Here is a 22727-nt window from a genome sequence, read left to right on the forward strand (position 1 = left end):
AATTATTTGCTGTGTACGACCGCCTCGGACATTTCCGGAAAGAAACTGCCGAACTCGGAAATTATTAACGACGGTCAGAAAGGTGAACCCGTCATGGCATGTTTCTTTGCATTACGAGCAACGCCATAAAAAAGGAAGGCGAGTAAGCGGCGAACATGCAATTTCGACGATCGCGGTGGCTGCGGGTCAATCACCGGACCGCGATATTGCTTATCGATTCTCCGAGATTGATTGACGTGCCTCCAAGGCCGAATTGCTGTGTTCATCCCCCCGTCTTTTCCTGTCAAACCTCAATGGTTTTCCTGCTGTCTTCCCACTCCATCCGACACTCTATTTGTATCTCAATTCCTTTTATACTTTTTGTCATATTCCACTGATAGTTTCGTCGCTGTTCATTATTTAGACCAGATCTTCTGTACGCAGGACTCGAATTTAATTGTGATTTCATCATAGAGTTTGATAAATCTTGCTTGTTTAGTACTGGTGAATTATTTAGACTTCAGCTTCAATCAGCTTTTTATCTTCAAGTAAAATATGATATTTTTCAATTCATTTGGCACTATTTAAGGACCTGGAAACGGGACAAATATAGATTAGCAAGTCGTGATTCTCGCGTAGTTATTTTATTGTACGCTTAGACTGATAGGAACATTGTGTAAAACGAAGAAACATTATATAAATATGTATTTAGTGTTCAGCATTGTATTTTAAAAGTTATACATATCTTCCGAAGTATTTTCATTAATACTAGTCCTCTAAGACCATTGACAATAATTTACGAAGCACTAAATGCTCGTTCAACATATATTTCGTATTGTAAGAACATGTAGCATTACACACAACACTAGGTTTACGGGACCCGTCAATTTGACGGATTTCAAACTTTGAAATGAAACACGCAAAAAACCATAGCATTAATCTTAACTATTTTGCGCCGTAAATTTATAATTTCATTAAGAGAGTTTATACGCACAATTATTATTTTCTTAAGCTTCCTAAATTTGGAAATTTTTATGTGGTATACCTATCTCTACGGAGCCCGTCAAATTGACGGGTTAGCTGATAACGTAAACAATCCTTATATATTTGCTTCGTTTGTAAAATTATTCCTCCAACAGTAAATATAAGAGTGAACGAAAAGTCTGAGATGCCTCGAACTCATTGTATCTCAATAGTGGATCGATAATGTGGTATAAAGAACTTCTCCCATTTCCAAAACGGCAAAAATTTTCCATTTGTTATTATTTTGTAGTGGTGACGTTTTCTGAGAATATTGATCGGTTGGAGTGTGAAAGGTTTGGTCCTCAAACCGTACACGTTTGACGTGCTTTTTCATGTTACTATGGGTAACGTTTTTATAAGAATTTTATACTGTTTCAAAGTATAAATTACATTAACACCAAGCTTTTGAACCCGGAGGGTCTTCGCGTCTCGCTATCAAGAGCGGAAGCAAAATAACGAGTTGAAACGATAAAACAGAATAAGGACAGGGGCCTCGCGTCCTTACATTCACAGATTACTCCGCCGCGAGACTCTTGCTCTTTGAAACGAGTTTGCGTGTTACGTTTAGCTCGTCGCTCGTTGAAAATGGCGCGAGCGAACGACCCGTTTGACAACCCTGGCCTAAACCAGCGACCTATTTGAATATGCTTATCACAGCGACGTACGTTAGTTATTCTCCATTCGTGCATCGTCTTTATTGCTGGACGTGAGCCTTCGTTCCGTGATGGGGCAAAGTGATAGACCCGTTTTATGAAAAACGACTGCACACCACTTCCTCGTGTTTGTTAAAGTTGTCTGCATTAATTGCTAGATATAAGAAAGTATAATCTATTATAATCATTCTTTAACCTCTTCAGGGATGAATTTTTATAGTAGGGATCAATCTATTTAATTGTTTCTTTTTTTATTGTGATTCTCATTTTTTGTATAATTAGAATAATCATAATTTTAAGAACACTAAACATACGGTGGCAGTATCCTGAAGAGGTTAATAACTATAAGAAGTTCAAAAGTAGTGCATCAACGTTTTTAGTTTGTTTTAAGTTCCTCATTTTTTTATATTATACATTCCTAATATTGCCACAAATGAATAAAATTCTTATTCTAGTCTTAAATAGAAAAAAATGAAAAATTCTAATGAACATCGTTGATTTTATACTTATGAAGATGATCCGTCGTCTAAATGTTAGAAATCTCAGTCCGTTCACAGTCATAAAGTTTTATTAGCTGTGAGTCAACATGTAAATGATGACAGTAGCGTAAAAAAGGTAATACTTGGAACTTAAATTAATAATGGTTGATTTGCATTAGATTTCGTGTTCAAGATAATTGCTGAACGCTGGATTGAAAACATTAAAAATTAAGTCCTCGGATAGCCTAATTGATGTAACTTTGTTGAAAAAATTAATTTTCCAGGAACATACATTTGTAACTTGATATCTGGTTGTACCATTATCATAAATCATGTCGTATGATAACGTTTAATAAGTGTAGCGTGCGTTCCCTAACAAGAAAAAACTTTGTTTTAAATTCACATAATTTTTCTTAGATTCAAGCATCTGAGCAAAGGTATTTCTTTCGTTGGTTTTAACAAACATCCTCTATTTGCTGAATTCCGTTTAAAACATCGAGCAGAAATGTTTGAGTAATATGGTTTCGAAAAAAGATGATGACAGCTTTTTGTGAACTTTATTACTACCTGCTTGTATGTATAGATAACCAGCAGTTTTAACTGTGCGCCATAAACTCTTTTATCCGGGAAATATATTTCTGCTGTCCCCGGTGCAACTTTTTCGCCAACTTGACTTATTTAGTTATTTATCACGCGCATACTATAGTAACACGTGATTTCAGCATATTTCTTGCTGCAACCACCGTTTCTTGCGACGTTACACTGTTTACATTGTAAAATGATTTCGAGATCATTTTATACGATCATTTATAGGATTAGCTTTTATGGAATATCTTACTAATACAATTTTATATTCGTAAATTGTTAGGCTTTGTATTTTTTAATTGCTATTACATTCTCCCAAATTTTTCCAGTTTGGTATATCAATCTTTTTAATGTTATTATTTAACGTTGTTTTAAATTTCTATCTTTATTTTAATTTTATTATTATTTCCATAATATTATATATTATTGTATACTATTATACAATACAACGTAATTAATAGTATTACTGTACAGCAAGTACGCATACGTACAGAAGTTTTGCACTTTAAACTCATCCTCTGGCTAAATCAAATTCACCCTTTCATAAATCACATTTACGCTTCCGGAGATCAAATTTTACCCTTTCGCAAATTGAATTCACCTTTCACGGATTAAATTCACCCTTTCACAAATTAAATACATCTTCTCAAAAATTTTGGTTTCTTAAGAAATTAAATACTATGAATTATGTAGAACTGTTGTGGAAAAATTGAAAAGGCATCTGTCTCGTTGATGCGAAACAAATGAAATTAAATGGAATACTAAAAGTAACATGGAGCAGCAAAATTGAATACGTATGCCACACCGATCGGTAATTCATATTTCGGAAGACGAATAAAATTGGCAAAACGTTCCCTGTGTATCAGACGAAATGAATGCAACGACAAACACCCTCGCATTTTCGGCGCGATATTCAGATTCTGGGAGGAAAAGCGCATCGACAAAGGTACCGCGGTTCTTTTCTATTTATTCTCTCGCGTATCAAGGGTTCGTATAAAGAGGATCGTGTGCTCGAGGCGGTCTTCGAGGACAGGGTAAAGCTAAGGAAACCACAAGGGATGAAATAAGGAGCTGGTAGCTAGCTCGACGGCGGCGGGGCAGAGGGGCACAGGGGTAGAGGGATAGAGGTGTAGAGGGGCAGAGGGGCAGAGGACTACGGTGTAAGAACCGATAGAAAAGCAAGACGTCGTAGAAATGAAAAATAGTTGGCGGCATCGAGGCAAAAGTAACCACTAGCTCGTAGCTACAGATAAGGGAAAATAACGAGGCCGACAGCCGCGCGGAAGAGAACTAATTCGGCGCATATTTCACACACGTCCGCTTTACGGACGCTAAGTATAGGTAAGCACGCCTGTTCCACGGGATAAAGGAATTAATTGCGTTGCCCCGGTTCCCATCTGTCTTTTTCTTTCCGCTCGGAACCTTTTCACCCCTTCCCGCTAATTCACTCTCAATAATTCGTGTTATAACTAGGTCTATAGCGGGTGTTCCCGAAATCAAAGAGATCGTCGCGTTGCCGAGCCTATCGATTTCACGTTTCCAAGCAGAATTCGCGAAATGTTCCGGAACTTTTTATAGGTTAAACCAGCCAAATACTGTGCTCCGTTGGCGTATTTCACAAGTATTTGCCATTAAAAGCAACTTTAGCAATTCAATTGACATCTCTTAACACTTTGATCGCCGCGTAAACAATCACAAAAATTTCATAAAAATTAATCCTTTTTACTGCTCAGCATCATACAATTCTTATTGTTTCGGCCGTAAGCCGTATCCTTTTAGAAGAATTGCTCCAACGTTTCGTAAGCATTCTAGGGGTTGCAAAGACACTCCGGAAGTGACGTGTGCCTAGTGGTGCTCCACTAATAAAATGGAATTTGCTCATTTTCCGGTTCACTGGTTAGCTATAAGAATGACTCCTGAAAGTCTGAACAGTAAAAACCCTTTATTGGTCGTTCTTTTAGAAATCAAATTTACCTTTCTGCAAATGAAGTTCACCCTTCGAAATTCCGTCATTTTTCTATTTAATTTTTTACTTTAATATAAGTTTCGAAGCATATTTATGAAATAGTAGAAATTTCGAAGTCTAAAATTGAAACTGAAACGAAATTTGTTTAAACTAAAAATTCTAAATATTCGAATAAAAGATGTGCGTACTGTACTCGACTCTTGTGCACGGTCAGATATTAATTGAAATTGTTAACACTTTTTTATTCTACAGAAATGTTCAACTGTGGGAAAAACGTTCGGAAAAATGTTTCGTTTATCAAAAGAATCTCGTTTTGTACGGATTTTGAAAGAAGCACTTGATTCGGTATTTTGCAAAAAAAATTTGGAAAAGTTTTTTTTATTATAAATACTGCAATATCGTCTTGTTACCTCGTGAGAAATTGAAACAATTTTCCGAACGAAAATGAAAGTGTCAACGTTGCACGAATTTCAGCTGAAATAGAAACGATTATGTCCTCTATACCTAGTTTAAATTTAATATTTAATTGAAAAAGAATAATTATTCTAACGTAGAAAAGACGTCAATCAAACCCAGTTTATTCAAGCACGTTCGTGCAAAACGCGTCGTAATAAATCACGTAAGAAAACAATTAGATTACAATATTAGAAATCGTGATGGAACAAGGGGTCTGCATGACAGACTAACCCAATAAAACTTACATTCCCACGCGTCATACATTCGTGATGGAGCGGAAACACAGTGTTCTCTGGCGAAACTTTCCTTACGGTGATTAACGGCTGCTATAAATTCAAAGTTTCTCCATTCGATTTATACCCGTTAGGGGTAGTTCACTCTACCCTGAACGAGAACTGGAAGAACCGCGGGCCAGAAAACAAGTAATTACTAATGCCGTTTCAGCTTTGCCGATTGAATGTCTCGTTTCACCAATGATCGCAGAAGCTAGATTGTAATTACACAATCGTTAACTAGATCACAATTATTAAGCTAGATTATAATCCTGCTGCGAGTATTACGATAGGACTAGTTGATCGAGTTCTTAGATTAAGATACGTTAATGAAACTTTCAGAGCACACATTATTTGCCGAGGCATTAAATAAATATTAATTCATTCTTGCTGGAACAATTACTTGTTGCAATAACGTAACTAGTTATACCCGAGCACACAGAACTTTGCTCTACAAACACTCGTTATCTCTCATGCGCGTCTATACTTTTTCGATTTCAGTCGAAAACGAGGCTTTGCATGCGAAATTTCCATTCCACATTTCTGTGGATCTCGCCTTCGAATCCAGAAATCGTCGACGCGAAATAAATTTCTCCGGCTTGTCGATGCTAGAACCGATGCTCGTACGACCGAAATAATTACGGCCGTCGAAATGTTCGCAATCGAGTGATCGGCAATCTCGCACAACCTCAACAATCTTGCGATCAGTAGTTCTAGTCACGTTTCGAAGTATTTTCCTCTATGGATCAACAAATCTACGAGCCGGCTGGAGTTTACGGACATTTACCATTTCCGTGTCAGATGAAGGGACTGATAGTATTGCGGTGAATCTCGTCCGCTGGCGATTTTAATTAACGGCCGTTGCGGTTTAAAGGAGCAAGCCCCGCAACCGGTCATATCTCTCTGGACGTTTACGTCGATGGAAGATAGACAGGTGCGTTTACGGGCGGCGAGTTTTAATTAATGCGCCACTCTTTCACACAGCATTTCCCGTTCCCTAGAAACGCCCGCTGCTCGGACTATGTCGGGGAAACTTATTTCTGTCGCATTACAAACCGATACATCTAGTCTTTCAACGGGGAATTTCTATTTGGAACGACGATTTTGTTATTATTATTCATTATTAGAAAATTTAGTACCTATCATTTTTAAGAGAATCGGAGAATATCGTTGAACTATTTCCGATCTATTATTGTGTAGAGTGTTCCAGTTAAGAGAGATTCGATAAATATTACTGTTATTTTTAAGGACGTTGACAAATTTTATTAACAAAAATTGTTCAGTTCAGGGAGATCTATAATATGGCGGTAACAATTCTTTTTCTGGTTAACAAATTTTCAGATATTACTTCAATTTTCTTATTATACTCGTACAGTTTTTTATACATTTCTTGAAGTAGTTCTGTACAAAAATAAGGCTCATGAAGAAATACAATTAAAAAATGTGTCGAATAATAACATAATATTTGTTTAACGTTAGTATACTTCTGTTTCGAAATCGAAAAGAGCTGATGCCACAATGCTAAGAGATAATCAAATAAACGTTTGGTTGCAGGACAAAAAATAAAAATTTAAAGTGGCTTGTTATGAATTCTCTTGTGTCTGAGCTTTATAAATATTATATTTTAACGAAATTACATTTATATTTATTCATACAACATCAAAATACTGCTGATGAAAGTCATAAATATTCAATGAATTTATTTTATTGATTTGTTGGTAACGTTTCATCTCTTCGTATTACAGAATAAAAAATTAGCACGCTAGTATATAAAATATTGGTACATCATGAAACAAGTAAAAATATTCCCATATTCTCTTAATGTCTTTATAGTATTGTATTTCTAGTTTAACCAATCAGTACAGTACGTTTTTAATAAATCTCTTTCGATTTCACATAACTCTCCGAAGATTTACGAAACATTTGGAAATGATAAATTAATGGTGTACGTAGTGGTAAATCAATTCGACTTTAGGTTCAAACTAGTCGAAAGTTCGACCGGTTTGATGTTCGAGTCGTTTCAAGCCTCGCCAAGCAAAAGCCTGCTCGAACGGCTTAATGTACGAATCGGCTTGAATGTTTGAAACGTGTCGAATTGCTATTGTCTTCCCACAATCCCGAGACCACGAGGAATCAAGAGTCGGGTGATAATGCAAATATGCAGAAACTCTTGAAACTTAAAGCTTTGATAATCTCAAAGTTAAAGCTGCCAGACCTGATTAGAGATTTTTAGTTTTTCTTTGTAATTCTCGTGTATAGCTGTACCATATTATTTATACGATAGGATTCTGTGGTCGGCACCAAACAAAATATAGTTTAATGTTATAGTACGGAATATTTATACTATATAGAAAATGTTATTTATAATTATAAGATTTTAATAAGAATATTTAATATTAACTGTTCTATAGTCTTTTACACAATGCACAAAACAAATACATTTCAGCATTGTGTACAAAATTGTAAAACAATTGATATTAAATATTTTCATTAGAATCATAGAATGCATTTCTTCACCCCATATATTTAGATCATTTTCATTGTTATATTATTATAAAAAAATTGAGTTCTCATTACTGCATTTTCTAGTCGGTTGCATAGCAATACATAACGTACCTTTAAAACCTGTACGAGAAATAAAAGTATTGTTGCAGTTATCTATCATTTTCTAAGGAAATTCGTTTCGCATAAATCAACTTTGATTCTTAATTTAACTTTATTTCTAATTATAAAAATAGAATTGAAAATATCATTTTAATAATATCATTTATCAATTTCCGACATGCAATAAGTTTTGAAATACAATAAATTGCCTCTAACCATTCTTCAGCTTGTAAACAAAAATTAATAATTTGGGAACAAGAGATACGATGTAGAGAGCCTCGTGGCTCGTTTTTATATTTGCTGACAATCAACAACCATAAAAACGACCCGCCAGAATCGAATAATCGTATTTTCTCTGTCCAACTTATTCATTTCTGTTAACAAGTTGAGAGACAATTAGAGACAATTTACTGCACCTTGTAATATAAAAATTCTTCCGCAATTAAGTTGTCTCTGACTCACCTTTTCCCCGCTATCGCTGGGCAGATAGAACGTCAAGACCGTAAGAAAGGATATTCCCATACACGGAATAATTATGTTCACAGTGTAAAAAAGCGTTTTTCTTCTCATTGTTATATTAAAGGTGATATCCAGGTACGGCTCGTCGCAGCAGGTGTAAAATTTTTCGTTTCTAAGACAGAGAAAAGCAGAACATTGCAATTAGTCTCCGTTGAGCAAGTCGAAAATTAAAATGTAAGAGAAACGTGTGTTGTAGAATGGAAAACTATTCTTTGAAAAATATGCTGCATTACATATACATATATAAATATAAACATAAGCAAATATAAGCTTTATATAAATATAAGCAGATGAAATTGTCTTGCAAATTGAAATTGATTTGCACATATCTAAGTCAGAAATCTTTTCAAAAATTCGAAAAGTTGCTTTCGTTAATTTTTAATTCCCTAAGCATCATTCCATGAATATATTTAAAAACAATTTCATCTAATCACTGGGCTGGAAATATTTCGAAACTGCTCAAACACATGGATATATTACTTTTAAAAAGTGTTCGTGAAGTATAAAATGCCATTCATAGTTGAGCAGAATGATTTATGCATTGATAACGACCATCTTTGCAAGAAAAATACGAGAAAAATTGTTTTGCGTGCGCCTTCCACATTTCTTGTCTGAAGTCACTCAGCGAATTCCTATCTCTGACTTTGAGTAAAGAGATTACTCACCCTAAGGCATTTTGCTTTCAGAGGATTGGTTCTCTCGAAACTATATGTACACTAACTATAGCTTTGCACTCCATAATGTTATCTTCCTCGCTCCTTAATATTAGTTATTTAATAGACTTTAACCAGATGCATTATTCAGCAAGTACAGGAATTTTGCATATGTTTATTATTAAAGTGCATATCAAGATCATTACAAAAGTTTAAATTAAATTACACTTTTTTTTTTAATTGATAATATATTATTTACAAAACATTAGAAACGATAAAGTCTATAGTATATTTAGCTAGACGTATAGGCACAACTTTGCATTTACGAATGCAATTACTGGAGCGTCAACGACAAAATTGTGTTAGTGTTCAAATATTTTCGTTACACGCTACACGCATACTCCCGTTGAGTACACTAGAGAAAGAGTAACCAGAACAGACAAAGGAAATGTTTGAAGTAAAAAGAATGAGAATGGAACAGTATCATCTTCGTTTATTTTCATGACAAAAACGTTACGGCGGTAACGTGACATCGGAATTCCCCTTTGTCCTTTTTTCAGGGAAGGGCAGTCTTTAGGACGCAATTCTGTCAAATGACATGAAAGGTGTCTATAACAGATTAAATTTCTCGACTATTGATCCAGTGAAATTTCTTTTGGAATTCCGATGGCTGAACTTGTCAAGAGGAATCATTGCTTTCACATGAAGTATTGGATATCTTCTATCCCGTGACTCGCCGCTAGACCTTCGGCCTTTTATGCAATTATGACGGAAACATGATCCGAGCAACATTAAAATGAGAAGTATCAAACAGTATCGAGATATTGTAGTCGACTTTCAAAACTGCTGATTGTTGTGGTACTTTCCAAATTAGCAAATTTTTTTTCATAAAATCAGTATCAATGGAATAATATAAAAATAATATAGTAATAAAATAGAACAATCTTTTATTAAATTGTATTTAAACATATTCTGTCATTTATAATTTCTTTAATAAATTTTTGCTTTCTGGGACAATTGAATGTAAATATTCCCAATTCAATTACAAGAAAAGTAATATAAAAAAATGTACAATATCGATAAACATTTATAAATTTATTTGTAATCTTTTTCATCATGCGCATCTTCAAATACTTTCATAAAACCCAGTAAAATAATTTTGGCCAGCTTTTGAGGTCGAAATTGAACACTGCGGTGTTCAAATGGTAAAGCACCATAATTGCCAGCAGTTTTGTTATGTTTCCTCAGGATGGACATCCGATTGCATCGGGGTGAAAACGATTTCAACATATTGTATTGTGATAATGGGAATAATTGTGCGAGTACATCGGAGTTTCGTTGATCGTCAGTTTACAAATGAAGGGACGGTACTCACCGTACAGCAGGCACTTCTAAAATGTCCCATTCTACAGACATGTAGAACTCGGAGAGGTCGACACCGACGTCCACCACGTTACTTCCGGATTTCTCATCCATGTGCCTTAGATCGACCTACGCGAAACATAAAAACCTTTCGAATTAGGCTCGTTCTACAGTAATATTGTTTCTAAATCAGTAATTCTCATGCCCACTTAATTTACTTTTGAAAGACAAACGTGCAGCCTCGATTGGAACACACAGATTACTCGGTACATTGAACCAAATAGTATATGATTTACGTATTCCAATGATTACAATACTCAAAGATCCTAATTGTTTAGAGATTCTCAATGATAAGTTTTGCAGTTATACGTTAGTTCAATAGAATATCGATACATGGTACGAAGATTAGGTGAAGCTTGTTTTTATCCATCAAAACTTCCAATTACTATTCTCAAATAATTAACATGGAGAAATAACGACGAAGGTATATAATAACGATCGATGCAGGGACTGGATTTATAGAAGTAAATTACATGCAAAACGGAACGTAGATCGTATGCAAGAAGAATTTTCTAAATGATTATGGCCGACTGTAAGTAGAACTCTATTATCTCCGGAAATCAATTCAGCCAGATTGTTGTAAAAACTTTAGCTTTTTCTTCAGATGAACTCTGTTCAGGTTAATCATCCCTGATTAGCTGTGAAATTTGCATGTCGCGCGCGCGCGCGCGTTCCAAGCGGATGCGATATTCTTCGTTAAATAAACGCTCGAGGAAAGACTGGAATTTTCAACTGCCGGCTGCACGTTTCTCATAACGGGCTAAGTACGAACAATAAATTCCGAAACGTAAAGTTTATAGTGCATGTCTCGTGATGCACTTAGTGTTCGCAACAAGCGCAACGGGAGCAAAAAACACTAAAAAATATAGTCCGGATGAAAATGAAGAAAGAAACGAGTCTCTCTTCTTTCCCACGGAAGTAAGTATCTAGAGTCAACTATCAGCGATAAAAATATCCTCGTCAAACTAGATGCCTTTCGCTTTCAACTATTTGTGCAGCATGACGAACAAACAAATTCGACACTGAAAAAATCAAACTAATCGCTAAGCAGATATCCTAATAAATTGGAGAAGTCTCGCCAAGATAATAATAAATTTGCGTCAACGTGCTCCCGATGTTGATTTACTTGCTTTCGTGATTACTGTATCTTTTTTTTTTCATTTCTTTTTTTTTTTTCTTTTCCGATTCAACTGGCTCTTTCAATCCAACGGACACACTCATGAAAACCAAGGACTCTCGATGATGATTCAATGAATAACTTTTACCATGGTTTCTCAGCGTTCGATTTAATCTGTTTAGCGCGAGCTTTTTCTAAGCGATTTCAAGCGAATGCTTCGAATGTAAGCGGTAACTTGGATGCGCAATACCGTGCAAAATAATTGCGATAATCCTTCTTTTTTTCTTTCTTCTCTTCTTCTACCTCACGAGCGATAGTCTGAGACATTCTGTTCCTTTTTCCGAAAAATAATCGCTTCTTATTCCTATTCTATCGAGATCAAGTAAAATGACTTTGATGGCCAAAATATTGAAACAACTTTACATAATCTGTAATTCTTCCAACGAAACTGAAAGTTTGGATAACAACAATAATTTCGTTAAAAGTGTGTCGTTTAGAGAGATGAAATTGAAGTACGTATGATTTCATTCACTAATCTTTGACTTTTATTAACTTACAATTGAATTTCATACTCTATACTATGGCAATATGTTATTGCGTGATGAATATAATAGATTTCTCATTAAACTAACAGCTACAAACTGTAACTAAAGGGCAATATCAATATTCTCGTAATACGAAGCATTAATACTCCATTTTATAAACACATAAATCATTGTCCTTTAGCGGAAATGATGAAAATTGTAATAGTTCCTTTGTGAGAGATCTACTGTAACACTGGAGCCATTGTTCATTCTTTGTAATAGCTTTTAAATGGTCGGCCTGCGCGCGTGCAGTCTGTCCGTGAAAAGATGAACACCAACGATGGTAGCAAAGTGACAAGTAAAGAACAAATAATTAATTCTCTCTGCTTAGTAGTAGGCAGCTAATTAAGGGAACAAAAAAAGCTTCTATAACAAGTCGTGAAGAAATAATTAAAAAAATATAAATCAATACAATTAAACAAAGGATAATAGCTGTGATCAACAACACACAAGGATAACTAAACGTATAATCCCAAATTGGATATTCATCACGTGAATTAAATTCTAATTTCAGTATCGTACATATAAATTAATTATGAAATCTGGCGTTACATTAATCCAAATGACACAATAAATATCTGATTTAATGATTGCGTGTGTGTGTATAATTCAATTTATTTTAAGTTCGAAAGTTAAACAAATATATGGTAGTTACTATAAATAATTTAACGACGATATTACTCTAGCATTAACAGAAAAAAAATTCTCAAACTGAATTTTCTGCAAAAGCTCTGCAATATAAAACATTTCATTGCCATTATCTCAGATCGTAAATAGAGTTTAATGCTGCGCATTAACATTTGTATAATATTGAACGAGTGTGAAAAATGAACTGCTATATTCTACTGAAACAATCTTTTGCACGGTATTGGTATTCGCTAACTGTTTAATCTCTTCAACGTTGCACATTCAGAAACAATATTTGTATGCACGTGAACAGTGCACACAAGCAAAACTTCCATACATACAAAAGTATCGACAGAGAATAAGTCTGAAGCAACGATAATACACAAGAACGTCGCACAACTAGCGCAAATATACAATTAGAATTTCTGATGCAACTGCTGGGCTATCAGCGTTCAATAATTAAATACACACGATGACGCTGTGGTTTACTCCGGACGTTACAAATAAATATGTGTGATTATGTGTGATCGTGAATAAATGTGTGTGTATGTGACGTGTAGTATAAACGATATTGTCCCACCCTCATTTGTTTGCAAAAATAGAATCTCCGTTGGTACGCATTCTGTTCAGTCAACCGTAAACTAGTTGATTGATTTCACAAAGCCAAGTCGTAAAGTCTCCTCGCCATTTGCGTTTCATTCGTTTCCGAGCAAACATGGAAGATTCGGAGATATTCTGCTGGTAAGCGTATTACGTAACAAGAAAGACTTCTATATGTATACACAGCTAAGTCGAAAGTGTAGAATAAAATTTTCTCTGAACGACTTGTTCGATTAGAGAAATGCATTTATTTTACATTCTTATATCACTTAATAAATAATGTAAGTAATATACGCAATATACGTAATATAAGTAATATAAGTTCTTCGCACATAGAATCGAAGTCAAGGATTTTTAATATTTTGTCATGACGATAATCGGAAACATTGCAGAAAATTAAAGTATAATATTTTATTACGTCCAATCAAAGTTGAAAAGACGTTAATACATCTCGTGAACACCGGTGTTAACGGATGCTAGATTTCATTAAGATTACAGCGAATAAAATTTGAGAAAACATTTTGTTCTGTGTCTCATTTAATTTTTAGCTAATTTTGTTATAAAGAATCGTTCTCGAAAGGTTATCCATCCATTTATAAATACGACCTATTAAATTTTCTATTTTCGTTAACTTACAATTATGCAAGTAGCATATATAAGACACGCCATTTTATACGTTCATTATATGTTTCATAACATTGTATAATACTAATAATCTTATAATTATGCAATAAATGAAAGTAACATGTATGTTGATTTAAATGACAAGTAACCATGTTCAAAACTAAATCGAGATGCGATCGATATGATAATTGCTCGATTCAATCATAATAAAATAGTACCTGACGACATACTACAGGAACGTTTGAAATTCATAAATGAATGCATGATTAATGCGTTATTGATTTTATACGACCGATGCAGAATCGACGTAAGAACAGATAGATATTGGGACAATAATCAGAATCCACGGTCGAATCTGGGAGTCATTATAACTGTTATGGAATATAATGTTTCTGTTTAAATTATTTAATTCATAGATTCCTTTTTTGTTCACCCATATTACATTTTCCTCGCTACTTTAATCAAGCTTTTAAAATAACCTGTTCATTTTCATTTTTATTCATTCCTTTCCTCTTCATTTTTGCAATCATTATATGTTACTTACATTGTTATGTATATCACTATATATTTATATTCGTACATCGAATTGATTTTTATAGTTTCCATTCCTCATTTTCCGTGCAAATGTTCGTTCCCGTCTTAGCATTCCTATTTGTATCTTTTCATTAAATGCCTTTGCGCCATTGTTTACTGTGTACTTACTTGGCGTTCATCTTTCTTCAATACATTCTTTACGATCGCTGTTCTATTCTTTTTATTTTATTTCCGCCGGTTCGATTTTATTCATGGACCAATTCTCTGAAATAAGTATCTCGTCATTCTCTTTATTTCCGTTCTCTTAAAATTAACTTTGTTTATCTATGTTTAACTTCGTTCGTGTACCTTTCTCTTCTCAGTGTTCTGAATCGGTGATTGTGAGGGGTACATTCCGAGCTTCGAACTTTATTTATTTCTCCTATCCCGGTTAATTGATCTGAACGTGCTCCATTCTTTTGTCGTGAATTTGTTCAGTTTCCTTTTTGCAAGCTATTATGGCTGAGAGACACTGTACAGTTATAGTCAATTACCGAATTCCTCTTATTTCCAACGTACGCCGTGTCCACCTTCTTCATCTCCTGCTTAATTTTCATGTAGAATGTCCTATCCATTCTCCTCTGGCATGTCTAAAACTATTCATACTTGTGAGCTTTTAATCTTATCTTTTGTCTTTCTTCAGTCTGCCTTTTTTCTCGTTTTTCTTACCCCAGCGATATAGAACCCTCCACCTTCAGCTTTCGCATTAAAGTCACCCCCAATTACCAGTTTATCATTTCCTGCCCTTTTTTTTTGTTATACCACGACCCTCCATTGTTACTTCAGCAGTTTTAAATAAACCGCCGTTACTCTTATTCTCACTTAAATATTGTTCACAGATATGTGTCCAATTTTCACGATTCAGATTCGTGCGAACGTTAAACTGATAAAATTCTTCAGTATTTTCATAAAAATTTCGATATTATATTTAATTATTATCAATTTAAGTATTTTCAATATTTCATCTAATTCATCATTGTTTCATCATTTGCTTGCAAAATATTTTCATCTATTTTGAAAATTTCTTTTTAATCTTGCCTGGTGCACTTTGTGTCACCAATAGAAAAGACAGAACTTGAATTATTTATTCATAATGTTCTGCATCTAACTTTTACCAAGTTTATCATATCATTTTCAATTTTTGTCACGTATAGAAACATTTTCTTTTAAATGTACTTCTAAATTATATTGCAATGCTTTTGGAAACAAATTCGCCAATTATTTTGCAGAAATTTGCAGTAATTACATTACTATAGCTATATTTAATTCTTCCCCTTTTTCCATTTTGACCCGAGTGTCTTCCTTTTTCACCTCTTCTCCGCGTCTCTCGTCCAAATGCCCGTTCAATTTTCCCTTTCCATCAATTTAATTTCCTTTCCTTATTTCCGCTACATATTTGTTCCTTTACCTCTCGCACCGTTATCTTATCTATGTTGTTCGGCTTTATTTCTTCTTCGCTGTATGACAAAGCTTCCTCCTTTTTCTGTTTTCCTGTTACAATGGAAATATATTTGTACTTCCATTTTCCCTCAAAATTTCGTCGAAATTTTTCTTTCGTTTCGTCGCGTCTTTCCGAGCTTTTAATCTGGTAACAGAACTGTATGCATTTTCATTGCTACCGGCGTATAATTTTTTTCGTCTTCGCAATAACTTTTTGAATTTTCTTGAACTTTCGCCCACTTCATTGATCCGGTACGTTCTGTTTCTATTTTTTCCGTTAGATAGCGTTTCAATGCGTTTCTGCCCCACCGGTAAACTTCGTTGTTCCGTTCAATTTTTACCGAACCATAACTTGTTCGCCTAATCCTTGAACGGCACGGTTTTATTTTCTCCCTTTCATTTGTGCTAGTATGGTTGCTTTTTTATCTACGTTTCCGGTTTCTCCTCTTGAACTAAATGCTACTATTTTCAATCAATATTGATTGCCCTCGTAAAACTTTATTGCTAATACTTTGAATATCGGAAGTAATAAATAATTGTTTTAATAGCTTGCTTCGATTTCCTTACAGGAAACGATAAAATTGTGCATCTACTATCTGATAAACTTAAATCCGAAAACACAGTAAATACGATTTAAATAGTTATTCAAATTTATTATTATTATTTACCAAATTCTTTGAAACTGAACTAAAGAACATTTATTAACACGTCGAGTGTCTCGTTGGTCACGTAACATATTAAAATAAAATGGATTTTACCAAGATGTTTCGTATGCAAAAGATAGTGTCATTAATTATGATAAATTTGAATTTTCTGGCCTTAGTCTCATTAATCAAATCGCTTATATTTTGCTAGAATTTTTGGAGCTGATTTTCGGTTTAATGTGGTGAATATATACCATCTGACGAAAGTTAAGAAACCTTACACATCGTTAACATTTGAGTGAATTTTATGCATGACATGTTCCTTTACTTAATGTATACGATAAATAAATAAAAATAAAAAAACGTGATAAAAATAAGAAAAGGATGAAAAGATACAAAATTCGAAAATGAAATAAAAGTTAAAAATTGCGAAATTATGAAATGCTAGGATTAATATTTTCGTTGAAACGACACAAATTTTTATCCTATGTTAACTACTCTTAAGAATATGCATCTTTGTGGCACGTTCCTTATCTTTTGTCGGTAAGTATACACTCGGCATCTATCGCTCAGACATTTTCTTCTCTTACGTGAACAGTGATTTTATCGAAATCTGGCATTCGGCAGCTTAGACCTTCTATTCAGATTTGAAATCTCCGCGAAAGCAGATGCACAGTGGAAAATAAAATGCAGAATCTTGTGTGGAATCAATACGAGAGGCGAGAGAGCAGTAAAAATATTCAGAATATATACTCTCTTCATAGATTCCGCGATAGGATTCGAAAAGCACTCTCATCCGTGGAAAAAGCACTCTTGCAGCCCGGTAACTCTGCCAAATGTTCTTTTCGATGCTTGGAAATCACATCGATTGTTTTCTTCCGCCGCTTCCGAACGTTTCCGGAGCATTGTCGCATTTTCCTACTATTAGATTATTGTACGTTGAAAACGGTCGACTTCTTAATCAATTTTTAGTGCACCATTGTCTGCGAAATATATCCCAGTTGTCATTCTTTATTAAATTCATTGGGTATATAACTGACAATTGAGCAGGTCGTGAAACTTGCATTGCCTCAAGAAATGTGTTTCATAAACAATATAATTTACAGTTTTATTCAATGATAACGCGCTAAGTTCCATTTCGTTCCTAAAACTAATCATTAGAATGCAGATTTTTATGCAAATTCTCATTTTCATGAATTGTTTTCTGAGATTTCTTATACCAAGTAAACAATTTTTGGTGAAAGTAGAATAATAACATGTTTCATTTTTGACTATATACAAACTATAACAAATAACAATGTTTGTTAGTTTCTGTGCAATAATATAATGCATTACGTAGCATAAACGCGTTGATGCGCTTTGGTTATTTTACATGAATACTTTTCATGTTTAATTTCGAGATACTCGGATTTTAACATAGTAATTATGTATATGTTTATTTAAATATTAAATAATTCTTAACTCGCTAAATTTTATTAGACTTACGGACGTATAATCTGTTTGAAAGTAGTATCACCTTTAAAAAATATTTTCAAATGAATGATAATTATTGCCATTTATGTCATCAGAATAATAAATGATCAATTTATTTCTGATTTCGTGAATTTACGAAATAACGTAAGGAAAGTTCTATTCATATTAACCCTTTGCACTCGAAGCCATTTTAGCTCTAAATCTAAAATAATTTTCTTGTCTTATAGTATTTTCAGTTTGAGTGACGAAGTGTATTTTATATATATACCAAATTAATTCTCGTGATTTATACTAACAGTGCCATATGTAACAATTTTTCTAAAATTTAACATTGTTGCTATAAAAATTATTTTAAAGGGTGAAAGAACAATATTAGTGGTGCCTGAGAGTCACCATCCGAGTGCGAAGGGTTAAATACACACGTATATGTATATACCTCCATAATTAAATGTAAAAGTGTTCCAATGAACATTGTTTCTTAATACATCGTATTAAATTCCGTGTACAAACGTTTAGCAATATGAAATTCTTTTTCGGTTTATTTCTTGATCTGTGACCTAACGGATGAATTTGTACAGATTTTGCAACGGAGATTAAAACTTTATATAACATGTAAAAAAATAAACGAGATCGGATGGACGGAAAGCATATTTCGTTTGGAAAATAACTGGGACATTGCTAAGCATCCGTGTATGTATGTATGTTTCGGGTTTTGTTATTTTTTCAATTCGAGGTCATAAAATTGCAGGGAATGAGAATCACTATATGGAAATGCATTGCCGAGAAATAAAGATGATTCGAAATGAAGGGAGCGGTGGAAACCATTTTGCAAGCATGAGTGATTGATGCAGCTAACCACCGCGGAGAACTCTCGTAACCCGCACGATAGATAAATCATTGTGTCCATGTTTTTGGAGCATCATCCTTAGCGTCCGTCGAATATCAAAATTTATATTGCGTGGAAGTATTCTATTTATTTCTTCATGAGGGTATACGGCCTTGCCATGGACGCACTAAAGCATGTATCGATTTCTGTATTGGAAAAGATATAATACCACATTGTTATGTTAAACATTCATTATTCTCGATATTACTAAATACGAGAATCAGTACTGATTTCCTTAAATTACTGTTCATTTCGAGTGAATTTTTTTCCTGAAATTATTGTCTTCCTTATACAAAGAATTATTCTTTATCCAACGAACATATCATGTCACGTCGAGTAATAAATATTAATGATTTATTCCGTTAAAACCGTACTTATTTATAACATTCTATTTTCTAATTAAAAAATTGTTATTTAACGTTCTATAGTTTAAGTGAAAAATTTATGTTTAACGTTATATTTTGTAATTTGACATTTTCTGTTCAACGTTCTGTTTTACAATTTACTTTTTAATCGTATGATTTTTCAGAGTTATCGTCGACATGCACTTATTAATTAATTAAGCGCTTACAAAAGATTTAATCAGCTCCTGTTATTCATAGGGATTCAATAGACTCGTACATTTATTAATCGTCGTAAAAAGTGATGAATTTTGCGAGACACGATCCGAGGGACATGGTTATCGATAACCGAAACGCGTGGTGCAAGTTGTATGATCTCGCAAATGTTCGATTCTACCTTGTTCGAGGCTGACAACGCGTTGTTGTTCCCTTCGATGTCAAACAGTCCAAGATTACGCAGAATCGTGTGCCAATAATAAACCGACAGTCTCGAACATGATATCGGGACGTTTAAACGTTTGTGTTTGCACGACAATACTGCCACCCACCACTGAGGACTGTTTAAATACCGGGATATTTGCTGCCATTGTGAACTAGCACTATGAACAACTGATTCGTCCAAATTGAACGTACGTTAAGTTAAGAATGCCGATATATCAGATTCTTTTACCCGTTATTGATTCGTTGAAGTGAACTTTTGCTAAACTATTCCAGACATCGTCGACGATTGCTGTACATCGGAAAAAGTTCGACGCGGACTCTCGACATTTTTCGAACGCCAAATAAATTTCCGACTATTTTGCGGTCAATTCCTTGCACACAGGTATTCGAACAATGTCCGGACACGTTTTTTCTGAGCTGCGGATGTAAAATAAAAATGGTGTGCATCAATTGCAAGAAAGAGAAACGAAATAGAACATTTTTATTTAACCATTTTAGCGGATGAAAAATAATACATTGACATTTTTAAATTCTTTTAGTCTTTTTAATATTTTAAATTGTTGACTCAATCTTATTATTACAAATGCATAAAATTCGCAGTCTACTTATCACTATTCACTCACTAGGCGTATATTTTATTATATTTATTTGCGTATATTTATGCGAAATCAGAATTGTCTACATGAATTTCAAGATAAGTTAAATAAAAATGTATTCCTTTTTCCAATAACTTAACAAGCTTCTCCATTCTCACTTCGATTTTTAACGAGAATAAATAAACTACGCAATGACACTATTTTTTTCAGGAAATACATATACTTTATTGAAATTTCCTATAATTTTAAAACACGTAAAGAGGCGCATAATTGTATCTTCTGGTGCGTTTCCTTGACAGTAATCTATTGTAATATAGTCTTCAAATTTCAACTATTGTACCAATAAATAATATTTATTAACGTCAATTGAATACTATTAAAAGTTTATATGGACATTAATAACAATTAGCAAAATGATAGAACAGATATACCATAACCTATACAGATGCATAGGTTATGACCTTGTGTATATAGATTCATATGTGTATAAAATCCATAATTCTGTTGCATGTTTTGTCTCGTTTTTAACTTATTAACAAAAAGAAGATAAAAATCACATTCATTCGATTAACCTATTCTATAGATTATCGCTTGACTTCTTTTTTTTGTGACGTCAAGTTTAGCGAAGTTATTTTGATTCTAGTCGCGTATTTAATCCCTTGACGTACCATTTCCTTCACAGTCACCGCGATTAGGAATATTTCAATTGGCACAATTTCTTAGGAGGGACAGAACATTAACGTTTATTCCGTGCCTGAATTTACTTGAACGCTTAAATATTAATAACAATGGATTAGAATTTTATTCCAATTTTAAAGAACAGAATAACATCCATATTTAATTATTTGTTACTAATAATTGCCATCGCGTGTCGGACTCGTCAAAGTACGGCAAGGGGTTAAACAAACGTGATTATGTTCGAATAATGCCAACTATTCTTGGTGTCTGAGGAATAGGGAACATTAACACGTTCCGTGCCGAGCTGTATTTAGTCGACTCTTCATGCTGGTCAATCAACGCTTTAAAAATCAATATAATATTTTTATTTATTAACACATTAAGGGCGGGTGATCTTGACTCGTTTTTCGTCCTAGAGCGGGCGCTATTTTGTGTAATCATACATTTAGTCTTACAAAAGTTTATTTAAACTCTTAAAACTACAAGAAATATTAAATAGGAACTAAAAACTAATAAATCGTATTACTACGATTCCCGCCTATAAGCCACAATCGAGCTAATATCGTATTACTACGACTCCCGCCTTTAAGTCGCAGTCGAGATAAATCGTAGCACTACGACTCCCGCCTTTAACCCTTAAATGCATGAATTAATGAATTTTATTTAAAAATTAGGGTTATAATATTTCAAATGAGTGGAAATCGGGAAAAATATTAAAAAAAATTATAAGTCATATCTTATAGGGTTTTTATTGAAAAATATTAATGATTCATTTTTGGTACACTATGCAAAATAGACATAAAAATTCTTTAGTTAGTATGAAAGAGATTGAAGCAGTCGTTTCCTTAAAAAAGAAACCTTACCTTTAGAAAATATTTTTTGTTTAACGAATACACCAAAATATTTCTAAATAATCCACTTCCAAAAGTACGTAAATGAACCCGCTATCAAAAATGCGCGCCAATTGGTATAACGTCAGAAAGATACAAATATTGAAGTCAAATGTCATTATTTTAGTTAATTTTTGATAAGTCAATGGACAAAGGAATCACTGCCATTCAGCCAAATGTATCGATATCAAAACTGTTGTCGGGTATCCGCGCAAAAAGTTATTGATTAATTTTTGGGACTGCATTTAATGGTTAAGCAGCAGTCGAGATAGATCGTAGTACTACGACTCCCGCCTATAATGTGTTAATTATTGCCAGTATAACTATGAAAGAAACTTATTATGCGTCCATCCTTTCGGTGGAATTTATTTCTTTGATTCTATCTTGTCATAAAATATCTTCTTAAGGCATTGAATAGCTATTCAAGCGTGTACCACCAGTGGTGTACCACCGTGACACGGAATGCGTTAATGACATTTTCCGGCGCTTTTTGCTTTTTGACATTCATCCAGATAGGAATGCAACGGGAATACAAATGAAAATATGTCCCGGGAATGGCGAGAATCTCCCAGGGGTGTGCGTTCACGAGAAGTTTCGAAATT

At 33.9% G+C, this 22727-nt stretch overlaps 1 protein-coding gene across 3 annotated transcripts in view; it reads right to left on the reverse strand.

The window, feature by feature from the left end:
- The window catches only part of Nachralpha4 (nicotinic acetylcholine receptor alpha4), a 306886-nt gene that overhangs the window by 62462 nt on the left and 221697 nt on the right, over positions 1-22727 (reverse strand). For all 3 annotated transcript variants that reach the window (XM_078191154.1, XM_078191155.1, XM_078191156.1), the window contains exons 5-6: positions 10565-10680; positions 8480-8648 (exon numbers count right to left, since the gene is read on the reverse strand). In XM_078191154.1, the coding sequence (XP_078047280.1) occupies positions 8480-8648; positions 10565-10680 (285 nt within the window). The remainder of the gene's footprint in view (positions 1-8479; positions 8649-10564; positions 10681-22727) is intronic.

The sequence above is a fragment of the Augochlora pura genome, chromosome 9 (assembly GCF_028453695.1).
Source record: "Augochlora pura isolate Apur16 chromosome 9, APUR_v2.2.1, whole genome shotgun sequence".
NCBI classification, from domain to species: domain Eukaryota; kingdom Metazoa; phylum Arthropoda; class Insecta; order Hymenoptera; family Halictidae; genus Augochlora; species Augochlora pura.